This window comes from Lynx canadensis, chromosome D4, assembly GCF_007474595.2.
Source record: "Lynx canadensis isolate LIC74 chromosome D4, mLynCan4.pri.v2, whole genome shotgun sequence".
Lineage (NCBI taxonomy): Eukaryota > Metazoa > Chordata > Mammalia > Carnivora > Felidae > Lynx > Lynx canadensis.
The window spans coordinates 10,630,295-10,645,635 of NC_044315.2; the positions used below are offsets into that span (position 1 = coordinate 10,630,295).

Genomic DNA, 15,341 nt, shown 5'->3' on the forward strand with positions numbered 1-15,341 from the left:
TGTGTATTGGCTGGAAAGGTCTAGAAAGTTTGGTGACAAAGGGACACCACGAGGGAGAATTCCTCCAATCCCAAATAGCATAGTTACTGCACCTACGAGGGGCCGGCTGGGGGTGCACCAGTGCCTCACACAACAGGGTGGGCTCCCCGGCAACAGGGAGGAGACCGGCGGCCCCTTCCAGGCAGCGGCCCGGCTGCAAGGCTAGCATTCCGGGCTGGCTTGCAAGGGCTAGCGTCTGCCTTTCTGCAGCCCTGACTTGACCGACTGCGGGCTCATGGGGCCCCTCCTGTCCTGCTACAGACAAAAGCCCCTCTGCCCCTCCCCCCGCTGGGAGAGCCGGCTGGGGGGAGGGGCTGCAACATCAAGAGAGCCCCCAGGACCCAGGGTGAGCAGCGCTGCCCGCTCACGTTCTCAGGAGAGGACCTGGGGAGGCTCCGCATTGGCATCACAGGAGTGCAGGGCAGGTAGGAACCTCGAGATCATCCCGGGTAACAACCTCATCTATCAGGAAGAACTCAAATTCCCAGAGAAGCTCCCGGGGGTTGAGACACAGCCTTGAGTCCAGAGTCCAGATGCCCGAAGTGCAAACCAGGGGCTGCGTTAGGGGTCCGTGAATTCACTTCAAGACACCGATGCCCTCCCCCGAGGGCGTGAAACAATACTATGCTCACGTGCTGTTGCCTGGATAGAACATCTAGAACTTAATAGTTTCAGAAGAGTCTGTGATTTGAGGTGGAAGCCTTCTCTAGCGTGGCAGTCTGCAGGAGCAGGCTGCAATGGACCGTCCGGTGGGCATGCAAGACAGTCTGCTCCTGTGGAGGAAAAGCTACTCTAATTTACTTTGGTTTACTTAGTTCATATTTTAAAATGTATGTCTATTTGATAATGCATGTGACATTTTATGTGTCTTTTATTTATTTATTTATTTTTTTATTAAAAAAAAATTTTTTTTTTCAACGTTAATTTATTTTTTGGGGACAGAGAGAGACAGAGCATGAATGGGGGAGGGGCAGAGAGAGAGAGGGAGACACAGAATCGGAAACAGGCTCCAGGCTCCGAGCCGTCAGCCCAGAGCCCGACGCGGGGCTCGAACTCACGGACCGCGAGATCGTGACCTGGCTGAAGTCGGACGCTTAACCGACTGCGCCACCCAGGCGCCCCTTATGTGTCTTTTAAAGTTTATTTATTTATTTTGAGAGACAGAGAGAGCATGCGCGGGGGAGGGGCAGAGAGAAGAAGAGGAGTTGGAGAATCCCAAGCAGGCTCCACGCCGTCAGCACAGAGCCCGACGTCCCTGTAGGACCCAGGCGTCCCTATAACGCGTATAGTATTTTAATGTGTGTGTACAAAATTATCATACATATATGGAGCATACAGGGCCTTTTATCACTATGAAAGTTAAACAATCAAAGAATTTGGAGATAACTGCTTTCAGGTAGATGTCACAGGGTGCCTGGGCGGCTCAGTTGGCTACGCGTCCGACTTTGGTTCAGGTCATGATCTCAAGGTTCGTGAGTTCAAGCCCCTCATCCGGCCCTGTGTGGACAGATTGGAGCCTGGAGCCTGCTTCGATTTCAGTATGTGTGTGGGTGGCTCTCTCTGCCCCTCCCCCATTTGTGCTGTGTCTCTCCCTTTCTCAAAAATAAACATTAAAAAAAAAAAATTAAGTAGATGTGGCAAACAGTTGGCCCAGAAGAGGAATCCAGACTGCAGACATGCAGTTATGTAGTATTTAAAAAGGAAATTTGGGGCGCCCGGGTGGCTCAGTCGGTTGAGTGTCCGACTTTGGCTCAGGTCATGATCTTATGGTTCGTGGGCCCGAGCCCTGTGTCGGGCTCTGTGCCGACAGCTCAGAGCCTGGAGCCTGCTTCGGATTCTGGGTCTCCCTCTCTCTGCCCCTCCCCCACTCACACCGTGTCTCTGTCTCTCAAAAATAGATAAACATTAAAATAATAATAAAAAAAGGAGATGAGAAGATAGTTAAGAAGTCAGAAAATTATGCATAAAAAATTGAATTTCCAGCTTCTCTTGAAAAAACAAAACAAAAACAAAAACAAAAGCAAAGCAGACAGTTGATAAAAAAAAAGGCCCTGTGTACTTGGATGGCAAGAATCAGCTCTAACCAGTAGTAGTGTCCCCTTGGGATGGTTTGCTATAGTCCCCACTGCTCCCTGCTACCCTGTTGTCCCCTGGCACTGAGACTGGGTTTCAGCCGCATCTCACATTATGTTTCAACAGCGGTGCGCCAGTAAATGTTTAACAAACAAGTCCCTGGAAAGAAAAAGTTCTGATTTGTAGCATTTTCTGATTTCTATGTTGTAAATATTCCCTCATGGCCAATGTCACGCTACCTGCTTGACTTCACAGAACACAGAGCTGGGAGGAGCACGATCAGCTCTCATGAATTAATCAGAGAGGACTCGAATACACCACTCATTGTTTTTTAGTTTTTTTTCAGTTTTTTTTCACCATCCAGCTTTCCTTGTTACTTTTGTTAATGTAGGCTTTTTCACTCAATTACCTTACATGACTAATTCAGGGTGTGCCTTCCCTATTATAGAAGAGTGACAGTCGAAGGCTTGGTAGAAATAGAATCGAGTGTAGCTGACTCCAAAGTCTACTCCTCCCATCACTTGACAGGTGCCTGATTTAGGCTCTGTCGACAGAGACAGTTTCTGTCTAAAGGGCAAGAGAAGCCTCAGTGCCGTGTTTGGGATGTTTGCTGATACTTACTTCAGGGTCAGGACCTTGACCAGTATTCTGTTGCCCAGATGTTCCTTAGGACATTCTGGTACCGGACGTATTTCCACGGCATCCTCCTATTATTAAACACATGGTAAAGAAATCATCAGTGAATTTCCACGAGGGGTTCCCGCTGAAGTGAGTCCGGGGAAGGGAAGGCTGCTGTCCAGGGCTCGACTGTCATTTGCTTTCTTTTTTTTTTTTTTTTTTTTTTTTCTTTTTTTTTTCAACGTTTATTTTTGGGACAGAGAGAGAGCATGAACGGGAGAGGGGCAGAGAGAGAGGGAGACACAGAATCGGAAACAGGCTCCAGGCTCCGAGCCATCAGCCCAGAGCCCGACGCGGGGCTCGAACTCACGGACCGCGAGATCGTGACCCGGCTGAAGTCAGACGCGTAACCGACTGCGCCACCCAGGCGCCCCTCATTTGCTTTATTTCTAATTGTGGGATAACACTAGGACTTTTCATCCAACCCCAAGCTTCAAAGTCAACATTGACAGTAAACAATTTCTCCTTTCAGAAAGCTAAGCATTTGAGACAAAGAAACAGAGGGAGGAAGGAAGGAAATGTGAACAGGAATATGGCTGAGTAACACCCACCAGATGGCATTGCAAAATCTAATACCTATTGTTGGTATTGCTGGCTTTTTTTTTTTTTTTTGCTTGCTCTAAACACACATTCAGAATATTTCTCCCGTCAAAGTTTTACTAGTAAATATGTGAGTTTCAGGCTTGAGGTCTGAGTCAGAATAGCTCACGTCAGGCTACAAGTAAACCATCAGGACTAAAATATAGTGTCTTTCTCACTTCAATGTTCTCTTAAACAGATGATATAGAGACTTGGGGTTGAATATGTATAGGTTCTATGCCTGCATATCCAGCTAGAGCTGGCAAAAGTTCTAAGGACAGGAAGCGCAGCAATGACAAATTAGCAATGACTTAGTAATGACAAATACACCTGTCTATTGTACCACTTCGGGACTCAAGACTTAAAAAGAAACATCAAGTCCCTGAGGCAACTTTCAACATTCAAATCTGAGCTATCATAATATATTTAAAAAAATTGTTTTTTGAAGTTTTATTTATTTTTGAGAGAGAGAGAGAGAGGAGAGGCAGAGAGAGAAGGAGACACACGATCTGAAGTAGGCTCCAGGCTCTGAGCTGTCAGCACAGAGCCCAACACGGGGCTCGAAGTCACAGATGGCGAGAGCCTGACCTGAGCCAAAGTCGGACGCCCAACCGACTGAGCCACCCAGGCACCCCGACAGTATCTTAATTATATCCATATATTCAAAGATATCAGTGCAAATCCCTGAAAACTTGAATTCCTGCTCTTACAGTAGACTCTCTAAACACTGGTGGTCTGTGACTCACAAGGGTCCAAAGAAGAGTCGTGTCTAATTATATTCTCCTGGCCTACAAATGATGGGAGCTTTCCACCAAATACCCTACAGCGACAGGTAACATTTTTAAATACAGCAGTAGAATCCTGTCCTCGGTAAATCTGTACCCAGATGGGTGGAACAAAGTAGCAAACCAGCTGTACCCTAACCTTCGTTCCTCAAGGCCCAAGCCCGGGTTCATCAGATGGCCACCTGGCCCGCTGGAACTGCTGATCGTGTTTCGGGAGAGCCACTGCTTGATGTCCACACTGAGTTCAACTCCCTCCAGAACAAGCTGGCACTTGTGGGGTGATCAGAGCTGACACACTGAAAAGCGAGGCCTCCTCCCACCCCACTCCATTGGAGAAGAACCTCAACACATATTCACGGGCTTCTAAGGCTACCTCTCTGGTCTGGATTCCAACCCTTAGGATCCTTGGCTAAAAGCTTTTCATTGGGAGAATGGGAGCATACACAAAATTAGAGACAGTAATGTAGTGAACCTCCCTTACCTGTCATGTAAGTTTCCACAAGCTCGACTCAGGGGCAACCTGGGTTCACCTACAGTCCCATTGACTACCTTCTCCTCCCACCCCCACACTCAATACTGGATTACTTGTAAGCAAGACTCCAGACATCATATCATCTCTTCTGTAAATATTTCAGCACACATCTCTACAAGATAAAGACTTTGAAAAACACAGAGCTATAAAATCATTATGACTCTTAAGAATTAACAGTAATTTCTTATCATTGCTGAATATTTAGTCAGTTCCAAATTTCCCCAAACTGTATCCATTTTGGTGTGTGTGTGTGTGTGTGTGTGTGTGTGTGTGTGTGTGTGTTTGTGTGTGTTTTGCAGTTAGTTTGTTAAATCACGATCTAAACAAGGTCTACATATTGATGTCTTTCCTAAGTCTCTTCTAGTCTACATGCATTTCTTAAGTGGTATAGTTGTCTGCAGTAGGAACTAGCTTGCAAAGGAGGAGAAGAGAAAATATGAAGCTTTAGAGGATGTTTGTTGTTCTATCTTGCTGAGTGTGTGTGTGTGTGTGTGTGTGTGTGTGTGTGTGTGTGTATTTAGAGAGAAAGAAATGGGGGGAGAGACAGTAAGAGAGTAAGAGACAGTATGAGAGATGTTCTTCCATCAGCTGACCCAATGGATCCTGGGGCCAACTCTAACTCTGCCTGCCTGTGATCTCATCACGTGAGCCCCCCACTACTTTTCTTCTTAACTGGTTTTTAACTGGGCTCTGTCACTTGCAGCCTCAAGAGTCTGAATGCAAACTCTTCTGCGATTCAGAGTATAGTGGCATGGTTTTAGGGACCAACACATAGGATACCTTTTACAGAACCCACAATGAATCAGGGAACAAACATGCCTCATAGAAGCTTAGTGGTTGTGGGGCACCTGGGTGGCTCAGTTAGTTAAGTGTGGGACTTTGGTTCTGGTCATGATCTCACGGTTCATGAGTTCAAGCCCCACATTGGGCTCTGCGCTGACAGCTTGGAGCCTGGAGCCTGATTCTGACAGATTCTGTGTCTCCCTCTCTCTCTGCCCCTTCCCTGCTCATGCTCTGTCTCTGTCTCTCTCTCTCTCAAAAATAAATAAACACTAAAAAAAAAAAAAAGAAGAAGAAGAAGAAGGGGCACGTGGGTGGCTCAGTCGGTTGAGCATCTGGCTTCGGCTTAGGTCATGATCTCACATTTCATGGGTTCGAGCCCCACGTCAGGCTCTGTGCTGATGCCTCGGAGCCTGGAGCCTGCTTCGGATTCTGTGTCTCCCTCTCTCTCTGCCTCTCCCCTGCTCACACTCTGTCTATCTCTCAAGAATAAATAAAACATTTAAAAACATTAAAAAAAAAAAAAAAAGAAGCGCGATGGTTGCATTCTACTTTTGCTTCTCCTGCAGGCTCAGTCATAATTGGGATATAATGGTCCACCTCTCTTCAAATTCTCCTCGCCAAGAAATAAAGTAATGGTAATATTAAATAGTTTAATTAATGTGCTTTCAAAACAAATCAGCATGTGTGATTACTTCATGGGTGCCAGAAATTTACCTTTCTTCCACAGGGCTACCTTTGGAGAAAGTGCAAATTACAAGGGCAAATGCAACCTCTGGGTGTATGAGCTTCAAAATATTAAAGGCTGGTCTAGGGGCCCTCCAGCACTGTAGACATACCAATTTACAAATAATTGGCACACTAATTACAAAGCATTCCTCTCCACTCAATAAAGCAGGCCCATTAGGGCCTCTGCTAGATCATAACTCTCAGTCCTAATCAAGTTTCTGCATTGTTTCAAAGACCATGAAACAAAGCGCCTTCAACACAGTCTGTAACTCATTCTTGCACTCAATGTGGGACTGGACACCCTCCCGTGTAATCCCACGAGGGGGACTCCAATGAGCCGCTGCCTCACTGGACATGTTCTCCCCGCACCCCTTTCAAATTGTTTTCTCTCTCCTGATGTCCACTTTGGGACTCTTTCTTACATAGTGGCACCCCCAGCATGGAACTTGGAGGAAAAAGAATGCATGTGAAGGTCATATTTAACACTGGTAATAAGTTTTAAAGTTTCCCATGGAAACTGAAAAGGTATGAGATAGAATGTGGTTGCTGATATCATCTCGGGGTTTCAGTTACGTGTGCTAATCTACCAGGCAGTCATATGTAGATAGATAAATAGGCAAACATAAGATTTGGGGTTAATGGGCTAGGAGCTCCATTCTGTCCTTTCACCTGCCTGTTGAATCTTGAACAAGTCACTTTACCTCTCTGTTACTTTGCAATCTCAAGAACGGAGGCAATAAGGCTGCCCACATCATTCATTTTTGTTTGTAATCTGCCTCATTCAGAAAAGGAATTTGAGGCCACTAAAAATAAATCAAGAGATGAGAAAACCAAGATGACTGGGAAATAAAGATAAGAAGGAAAGAAAGAAGGGGTGCTTGGGTGGCTCAGTCGGTTGAGCATTTGACTTCAGTTCAGGTCATGATCTCACGGTTTGTGAGTTTGAGCCCCGTGTTGGGCTCTGTGCTGACAGCTCAGATCCTGGAGCCTGCTTCAGATTCTCTGTCTCCCTCTCTCTCTGCCCCTCCCCTGCTCATGTGCGTGCACGTGCACGTTCTCTCTCTCTCTCTCTCTCTCTCTCTCAAAAATGAATAAACATTAAAAAAAGTAAAAGTAAATTTAAAAAAAGAAGGAAAGAAAGCTGAATATAATTGAGGACACCAATAAGTAAGCCACTAGATTTAGTAGTGATGAACAGAAATTTGACCCTAGGTAATGAATCCAGGAGAGCCAATGACAAGACATGCACATGTCTCCTGTGTTTGCGTTTCCCCAGTGGACGCGAACTCTTCTCTGTCTGAAGGCCTGAGAGACACTTTCCCTCCGGGTCCTCACTGAGGCGTAGGATGAGATCTGTGTCCTCAATGATATTTGCACAGTACACACAATATCCTATCTCATGACAGATGTCTGCTTTCCTGTCCTTTCCGCTGACCATTGGTAAACTCATAGAAGGGCAAGTCAGCAGTCACAATACCCAGGGGTGGGGGCTTCAAAAGGTTTAAGAATCAAGCTCCCTAGGGGCACCTGGGTGAACCATTCAGTTGAGGGACCAACTCTTAATTTCAGCTCAGGTCATGATCTCAAGGTTCATGGGATTAAGCCCCACATCAGGTTCCATGCTAAGCATGGAACCTGCTTGAGATTCTCTCCCTCTCTGCCCCTCCTCCACTCACATGCATGCACTCTCTCTCTCTCTTAAAATAAATAAATAAACATTAAAGAAAAAAAAAAAAAAAGAACCAGGCTCCCTAATGGTCTTCTTGCTTGATCCAAAAATTAAATTTAAAACATTTAGAGGCATGGATGGACAGTGTACCTTTTAGGCAAAAATGCCCCCCAAATCATATATTTTGCAACAGAACTTTGAATAAAATTTGGACCGCGGAGATATTGCTGTAGCCAGTTTTGGCACGAGCCAGTAGCAGACATCCTGGCATGCGGAGGCAAGACTGACAGCCTCATATAAAGTGTAAGGAGCCTAAACAGGCTTGGAGGACGGTCATTTCTCAGCCCATCTGAAGCACCCCCTGGGGATGACACAGGTAAAGCCTAAATTATCACACTGTTCTGGGTCAGCTCTGATATATAAAGAAGTGGACAATCAAGGTTCTGAAGTTCTATGCATTAAGAGCACAGCTATGATCACTTTTGGCCAGAATGTTTTCAAAGCAATTCTCTTCAGGCTGTTCACAGAGATTATTTTTCTTCTTTCTTTCTTTCTTTCTTTCTTTCTTTCTTTCTTTCTTTCTTTCCTTTCTTTCCTTTCTTTCTTTCTTCTTTCTTCTTCTTTCTTTCTTTCTTTCTTTCTTTCTTTCTTCTTCCTTTCTTTTCTTCTTTCTTTCTCTTTCTTTCTTTCTTCTTTTCTTTCTTTTCTTTCCTTTCTTTTCTTTTTCTTTGCTCTTTCTTCCTTTCTGTTCTTTCTTTCTTTCTTTTCTTTCTCTTTCTTTCTTTCTTTATTAAAAAAATTTTTTAATGTTTATTTAGTTTTGAGAAACAGAGACAGACAGAGCATGAGCAGGGGAGAAGCAGAGAGAGAGGGAGACACAGAACCCGAAGCAGGCTCCAGGCTCCGAGCTGTCAGCACAGAGCCCGACGTAGGGCTCGAACTCACGGACCGCGAGGTCATGACCTGAGCCCAAGTCGGGCGCTTAACCGACTGAGCCACCCAGGCGGCCCTACAGACATAATTTTTAAAAATATTTTAACAAGGGGCGCCTGGGTGGCGCAGTCGGTTAAGCGTCCGACTTCAGCCAGGTCACGATCTCGCGGTCCGGGAGTTCGAGCCCCGCGTCGGGCTCTGGGCTGATGGCTCAGAGCCTGGAGCCTGTTTCCGATTCTGTGTCTCCCTCTCTCTCTGCCCCTCCCCCGTTCATGCTCTGTCTCTCTCTGTCCGAAAAATAAATAAACGTTGAAAAAAAAAAAAAAAATTTTAAAAAAAAAATATTTTAACAAAACACTTACGAACACCAAAGCTTAGGGGCGCCTGGGTGGCTCAGTCGGTTAAGTGTCCGACTCTTGACTTCGGCTCAGGTCACGATCTCACGGTTTGTGAGCTTGAGCCCCACACTGGACCCCGAGCTGATGGCGCAAAGCCTACTTGGGATTCTCTCTCCCCTCTCTCTGCCCCTCCCCTGCTCATGCGTGCCCTCTCAAAATAAACAAATAAAATAAACGTTAAAAAAAAAAAGAACACCAAAGTTTAAGTAACACGCCTTGATGGATTAACGGCAAAACAGATCCCCAAATCACTGAATGGTTTGACTCACTGCGTGAGGTTACTGCATGCAGACCGTAAAATGTTCTGAAGGTTAAATGAGATGTTATCAGTGAAAGCGTTTCATTAAGAGCTATGGAAATCCTGTTTGCTATTGTCGGAACCTCATTTGTAAGCTTGATCGATAACTGGTTTTGCTCTTCCACAGGCCTGTTCTGGTAAAAAGAACAGCCCAGAAATCATACCGTTGGGCCTTCTGGCACTGCTATAGAGTAATGACGGACAACAGCAGTTTCCTGGAGCCTCTGTGTCCCCTCTGCAGTTCACACATGGAGATGGCCGCACCCACCTCGTCCACCGCTGGGTACAAGGCAAAGAGCTCTGCCTGCCGATTGGTCCTCCGAGCCTCCTCATTCTGCTTCTCGAAGTCCTCGGCACTCACGTGCTGCAGGAGGTTCTCCAGCCGCTGGTCAGGCTGCAGGCTGCGGAGGTCGAAGCCACACGCGGTGAGGGGACCTTTCCCGGACACGTCACACAGCACATTTAAGTGGCGGGGGCGTGCCTGCGAGAAAAGACACATCTTGTGAGAGAGACTGCGGGTCTCAAGTGAGTCCGGAAGCATCTGGGATGTCAGACCCCTGCTCCAACGTGGGATTGCAGGGTCACGCCTCAGGTGGCTTCTAAGCAAACTGGGGGTCTGACAGCAATCACGTCTTAGCCTCCTGGTCGGAATATCCTAAAATGAAACGTCTCCTTCCCACCTGGAAGCGGGTAATTTACTCATCGGATGTGGATACACTGGTCCTTGAGGAAAGGTCTGACCACAGCACGGTGTTCCTGTTAGTTCTGGGGCCATGTTCTTTTCTGGAGGTGGGAGCCAAGTCTCTTGGGAACCTCACTGAGGTCTCACGCTCAAGCAAAAAAGAACTGAAATAACATATAATAGAAAGGGGGCTGGACTGGGGCATAGAGGGATCCTGGCCTAATCTCAACTCCAGAACTTGGCTTCTGAAACTGAAAATGAGAGGTTGTATGAGAAGCCTTCCAAATTAAACCTCATATAAATTCCCACACTCAATATTATGCTTCCAAAGACAGAGACGTGGGGGTGGGAACACCCTTCGACAGGGCTTTAGTAACAGTTAGGGCAATATGAACCAGAACAAAAAGCAGGAAAGCATTTGCCAGTCAAGTAGTGTCCACTTTTAGCTGCAGTGTGTTTGAAAAAAGTCGTAAAGCATTCACAAGCAGATGCTTTATTCCATTAGGAACGTTTCAGTAACGGGGAATTGCAAACGCAGCCAAAGATTTGGCAAAGCCTTGACAACCATAATTAATGATACGTGGTAAGAATGCAGATGGAACTATTACAAACATCTGTAAATTAATGGTAAAATGTTATCCTAAAGTTCTACAAAATGGACCTGGTACTGTACAATGTCTACAATGTATACTTTTTGTGGCAAACATCGACCTTACAGAAATTGTACTCTGCTAGATCATAAATTTGACCTAACTGTGCTAGCAATAATCAATATTAGTACTGTAATCATTGATACTTCTTTGGCTTAGAATTTATGAGAGCCTTGGGAAAAGGATGTGAATTTACCAAGTTTCTTTAAAAGGACGTCAAGAAATATATATGATGTCCATAATGTATTCTAAGGGCATAAACTGGACAAGTCAGCAAGGACTGTGAGGACAAGAGCATCTCTGGAACATTGTTTATAGCAACAAAATAAGAGAAACAATCTAAATGCCCCCAAAGAGGAAGCATTCAGAGATTCTGGACCTTGCATCCGAGGGAATGTATGTAACCATTTAAAGAAAACCCAAGAAACACGTATTCGTTGGAAGAGAAAGACGGTCACAGTATGGTGTATTGTTAATATGACAACGGAGGGCATACAATATTAGGTATAATATGATCTAATTTTTATGAAATCTATGTGTACCACGGAGTTGTATCATGTATGTGTTGCACCTACGTAAATTCAGGCACCTGGCCTCACCATTCCACTCAGAAGGTGCCAAGAATGGCAGTGACGTGGACGATGTTGCCGGTTGTCTCCCTGCCTGAGCATCTCTGCACGGTGAGTATTAGTCTAATACTGAAAACCATACAACTTTTGCGTTACTTGACTCCACAACCCAGCTGAGGACTTAGTTGAGTGCAGTGAGTACGCTGAACGAGGGTGCTTCATGGGGGTGTTGGTAATTTGCCTATCCTCTCTCAGCTTTCAATTTTATACTCTGGCACTCAGCAAGCCACATCTCGGCTTTGCCACGGCTCCCTTTGGGTTCCGCCAGGAGGGGGCGCTATAGGGAGACTGGATGGCTGGAGCGGGGAGAAGGGACTCCCTCCTCCCTCTTTGCTTGCATTTCCTCACACTTCGGTAGTGGCAGTTGGTTCTGGCTTTCGGCCTCGTTGGGCACTTCTAGAACCATCTTCATCTCACCTCCTTGGAGGTACCAGCACCAGGTGGACAGTCCCACGTCTAAGAGGTCAGAGTCCAGACTCCCTGACCCTGTGGGGTTTTTCCTCCGAGATCCGGAAATACTCCCCACAGCTAGGTCCTACCCCCTCCCCAGGGATTTGAGTCCCAGCTCCGAAGCCACTCTTCAGAGTTTTTAGGTTCTGGAAACTCCAAACTCTTCCCACTAGACCCCCAGTTCTTGAATGTGGTCTTGGGACCTCCTGGGAAATGCTAATTAGAAATCGAATTATTGAGTGCCACCCGCCCAGAACTAGTGAATCAGAAACTCCAGGGTGGGGCCTAGCCATCTGAGTTCAAACAAGCCCTCCAGGGGATTGCAGTGAAGCTCCAGGCTTAGAGCCACTGCCCTAGGCCCCAGCCCCAGGGTGACGGGCTGCTTCCTGCACCTAAAGTTTCTGTCGGACTTCGATTTTCCTGTTCGGTTCTCCGGGTCCTCCAAAACCTGTTTAACCAATTCCCTCGGTTACATTTTCTTGTTGTTAAGATATCTGGGGTGGCGTATCTGATAGGTGACCAAGACTAGGCCTAATTTAGGTGACCAAGACAAGGTCAGGGCACCGGGGTGGCTCAGTCGGTTAAGCGTCCGACTCTTGGTTTCGGCTCCAGGCGTGATCTCACGGTTCAGGCGTTCGAGCCCCGCGCCCAGCTCTGTGCTGACAGTGGGGAGCCTGCTTGGGATTCTCTCTCTCTCCCTCAAAATAAATAAACTTAAAAAAAAAAATTGAATTTAGTCAAAATTACCAGTGAAAAATCCCTTAAAAATCCCCCACAGAGCACTGGTATTCCATGCTTGAGGAAGCCCACCATATTCAATACTGGAACTGATGGCTGATTCCTAGGTAGAGCTCAGATAAAGCAGTGAGCTTGGCTGTAGAGACCACGTGGTTTGAAAAACAGGTAGTATTTCAGAACTGTCTAGTCATTCAGCACGGTGAGATGCTTATAATGAGAGCCAAGCTGAAAGCTACACCAGTTCAGAAAACGCCCTATAGAAACGCAGACAAATTTCTTCCCCTTTGTTTTTCGCACCTATAAAAGTTGGGAGTAGAGCACCGGCTTTCTAAAAAAAATTTTACCTGTGGTAAATCTACATAAAATTTGCCATGTTAATCATTTTTTAGCGTACAGCTCAGCAGGGTGAAGGACAGTCACACTCTTGTACAACCAGTCTCCAGAACTCTTCACCTGTACCCATCTGTGCTGCAACTCTGTCCCCATTAAACGGTCATTTCCATTTCTTCCTCTTCCTACAGCTCCTGGCAACCGCCATTCTATGTTCCGTCTCTAGGAATCTGACTACTCTGGGGACCTCACACATGGGGAATTATACACTTTTTGTTCTTTTGTGACTCTTTACTTAGCCTGTGTGGGGCACTAAGTGTGAGTTCGTATTGTCCTGAATGCTTCACACAAATTAACTCATTGAATAGTCAAAAGACCCCATGTGTTAGTGACTAGCTGTTATTGTCATTAGCGTTATGGACTTGAACGTGTGTGACCCTGAAAAATTCTTATGTTGAAATTGCAAGTCCCAGTTGGGAGGTAGGACCTTTGGGAGGTGATGAGGTCTTGAATCTGGGGCCTTACTGAATGTGATTAGTGCCCTTCTGAGAAAAGACACGGGAGAGTTTGTTTCCTCTCTCTTGGTCTCCACTTTGTGGAGATACATCAAAAGGTGTCTGCAAACCAGGAAGAGGGCTCTCGTCAGGAACCAAATCAGCCAGCACCTTGATCTTGGACTTCCCCCTCTCTGAACTATAAGAAACAAATGTCTGGTGTTTTAGCTACCCCAGTCTATGGTAGTCTATTACACAGCCCAAAGTGACTAAGACAGTTAGCTTCCCTTAAATAAGTAATAAGTACTTGTTAGAGAAACTGTGTAAAATTGAGAAAAGAATACTTTTTAAGAAGTTACGGGTGTTCTAGTACCCAAAGACAATGCCTTCTGTGTTTCTGTAGGCATCTTTTTCCTACCAAATTCAAAATTTTGATTCCCCATCAGTGTTCTAAATTTCGATTCTTGATTGTGGTTTAACATGAACATATTTTCAAAATTCTCTTCTAAGATTTCAACTGCTCCATAATTTTAATAGATGCACAAAATATATATGCTCAACTACTCCTCCACAGAATCCCTGCCTGAGTTCTCGATATTTCCAGTCAACTACGACTGTCCTTCTCTAGAGAAATTATTCAAATACATTCAATAGACTGTTCCAGATTCCAAATATTAACTTTGCCCAGTTAGTTCAGATGCTTCCGTTTCTTCCCAAAGGGTCCAAATATTCTCAAACCCAAACTAGTGTCAAAGTCAGGGAGCTGTGATTTAAAATGAGAAGAGACCAAATGAAGAGACCGTCATTTCCCATCGAGTAGACTCGGGTGAGAACATGACTCCTCCAAGATCACACAACAGTTGACCAAGATGGTCAGAGAGCATGTCCTCTAAGGCGCTATTTCATTTATGCCATTGGGTCCCCATACCCAACACTCCTTTCTAAGGTAAATATTTCCTAATTTTTCCTTTCCCATCCTGAAACGTAATGTACAGCTGATATAACTTACTTACACACAGTTTTAAAATGAACTCAAAAAAATTTAATGGAACGAGGAGATAAAAGTAAAAATTATAATATGAAAGATGGCTTTGTTATCATCCTTGTTTCCCAGGGGAGGAAACCGAAGCCCAGGGAGGTAAATTATCCTGTCTGGGGCAACAGAGTGAGTATGTGGCAAAACCAGAGAACCCAGGCAGTCTGGCTTTCACTCATTCTGCACGCAGCCTGCCCTAGGGACGCCCCTGGGTGTCCACAGGAATTGTAACAGGGGTGGGCTCCGTGGGCACCCTCCCTCCGCTTTTATGTACTTTCATTATTGAACTTGTGGGTTCTCATTTGAACAGCAACTTCTGTAGCTACAAACAGGTTTGAAAAACAGAAATCCCTGACTCAGATGGTAGCGTCCCTCCTACTCTGACATTCTCTGAGTCTCTAGCCTTTTTTCTAGTTAAAACATCAACAGCATGCCCTGGGCAGATCAGACCGGTAACCTGGTAACCATGTTTGTTGACAGAAAATACCTGCGCGCTGGGTTCACTGTTCTCCAAGGACTCTGACTCAAACGTCTGTTTCTGAAGTGTCTTGTGAAAATCTCTTCGGGATCCAGTCTTTTTAAAGCTGCAAATCTCCGCACTTCCTTGGTTTCTTTTATGGTTGTTATTATATCATTTGGAGAGAGAGAGAGAGAGAGGGATGCAAACATATTAGATTCAAAACAAAAGTAATGGCTTAAGCGTACACAGGGCACCGAAAGATCTTGCAAAGAGAGACCGATTGTAATTCCTCACATCTAATTATGCACCAGGCCTAATACAAAGCTGCGCTGTAATGAGAGGCAGACTTGCCTCCTGGCTGGCTCATTATTAAAGGCAG

At 45.5% G+C, this 15,341-nt stretch overlaps 1 protein-coding gene across 1 annotated transcript in view; it reads right to left on the reverse strand.

Moving 5' to 3' along the window:
* The window catches only part of DOCK8 (dedicator of cytokinesis 8), a 231,266-nt gene that overhangs the window by 137,744 nt on the left and 78,181 nt on the right, over positions 1 to 15,341 (reverse strand). Inside the window, 3 exon segments of the mRNA XM_030292591.1 lie at positions 2,734 to 2,819; positions 9,762 to 9,974; positions 14,990 to 15,113. Coding sequence (XP_030148451.1) covers positions 2,734 to 2,819; positions 9,762 to 9,974; positions 14,990 to 15,113 — 423 coding nt within the window.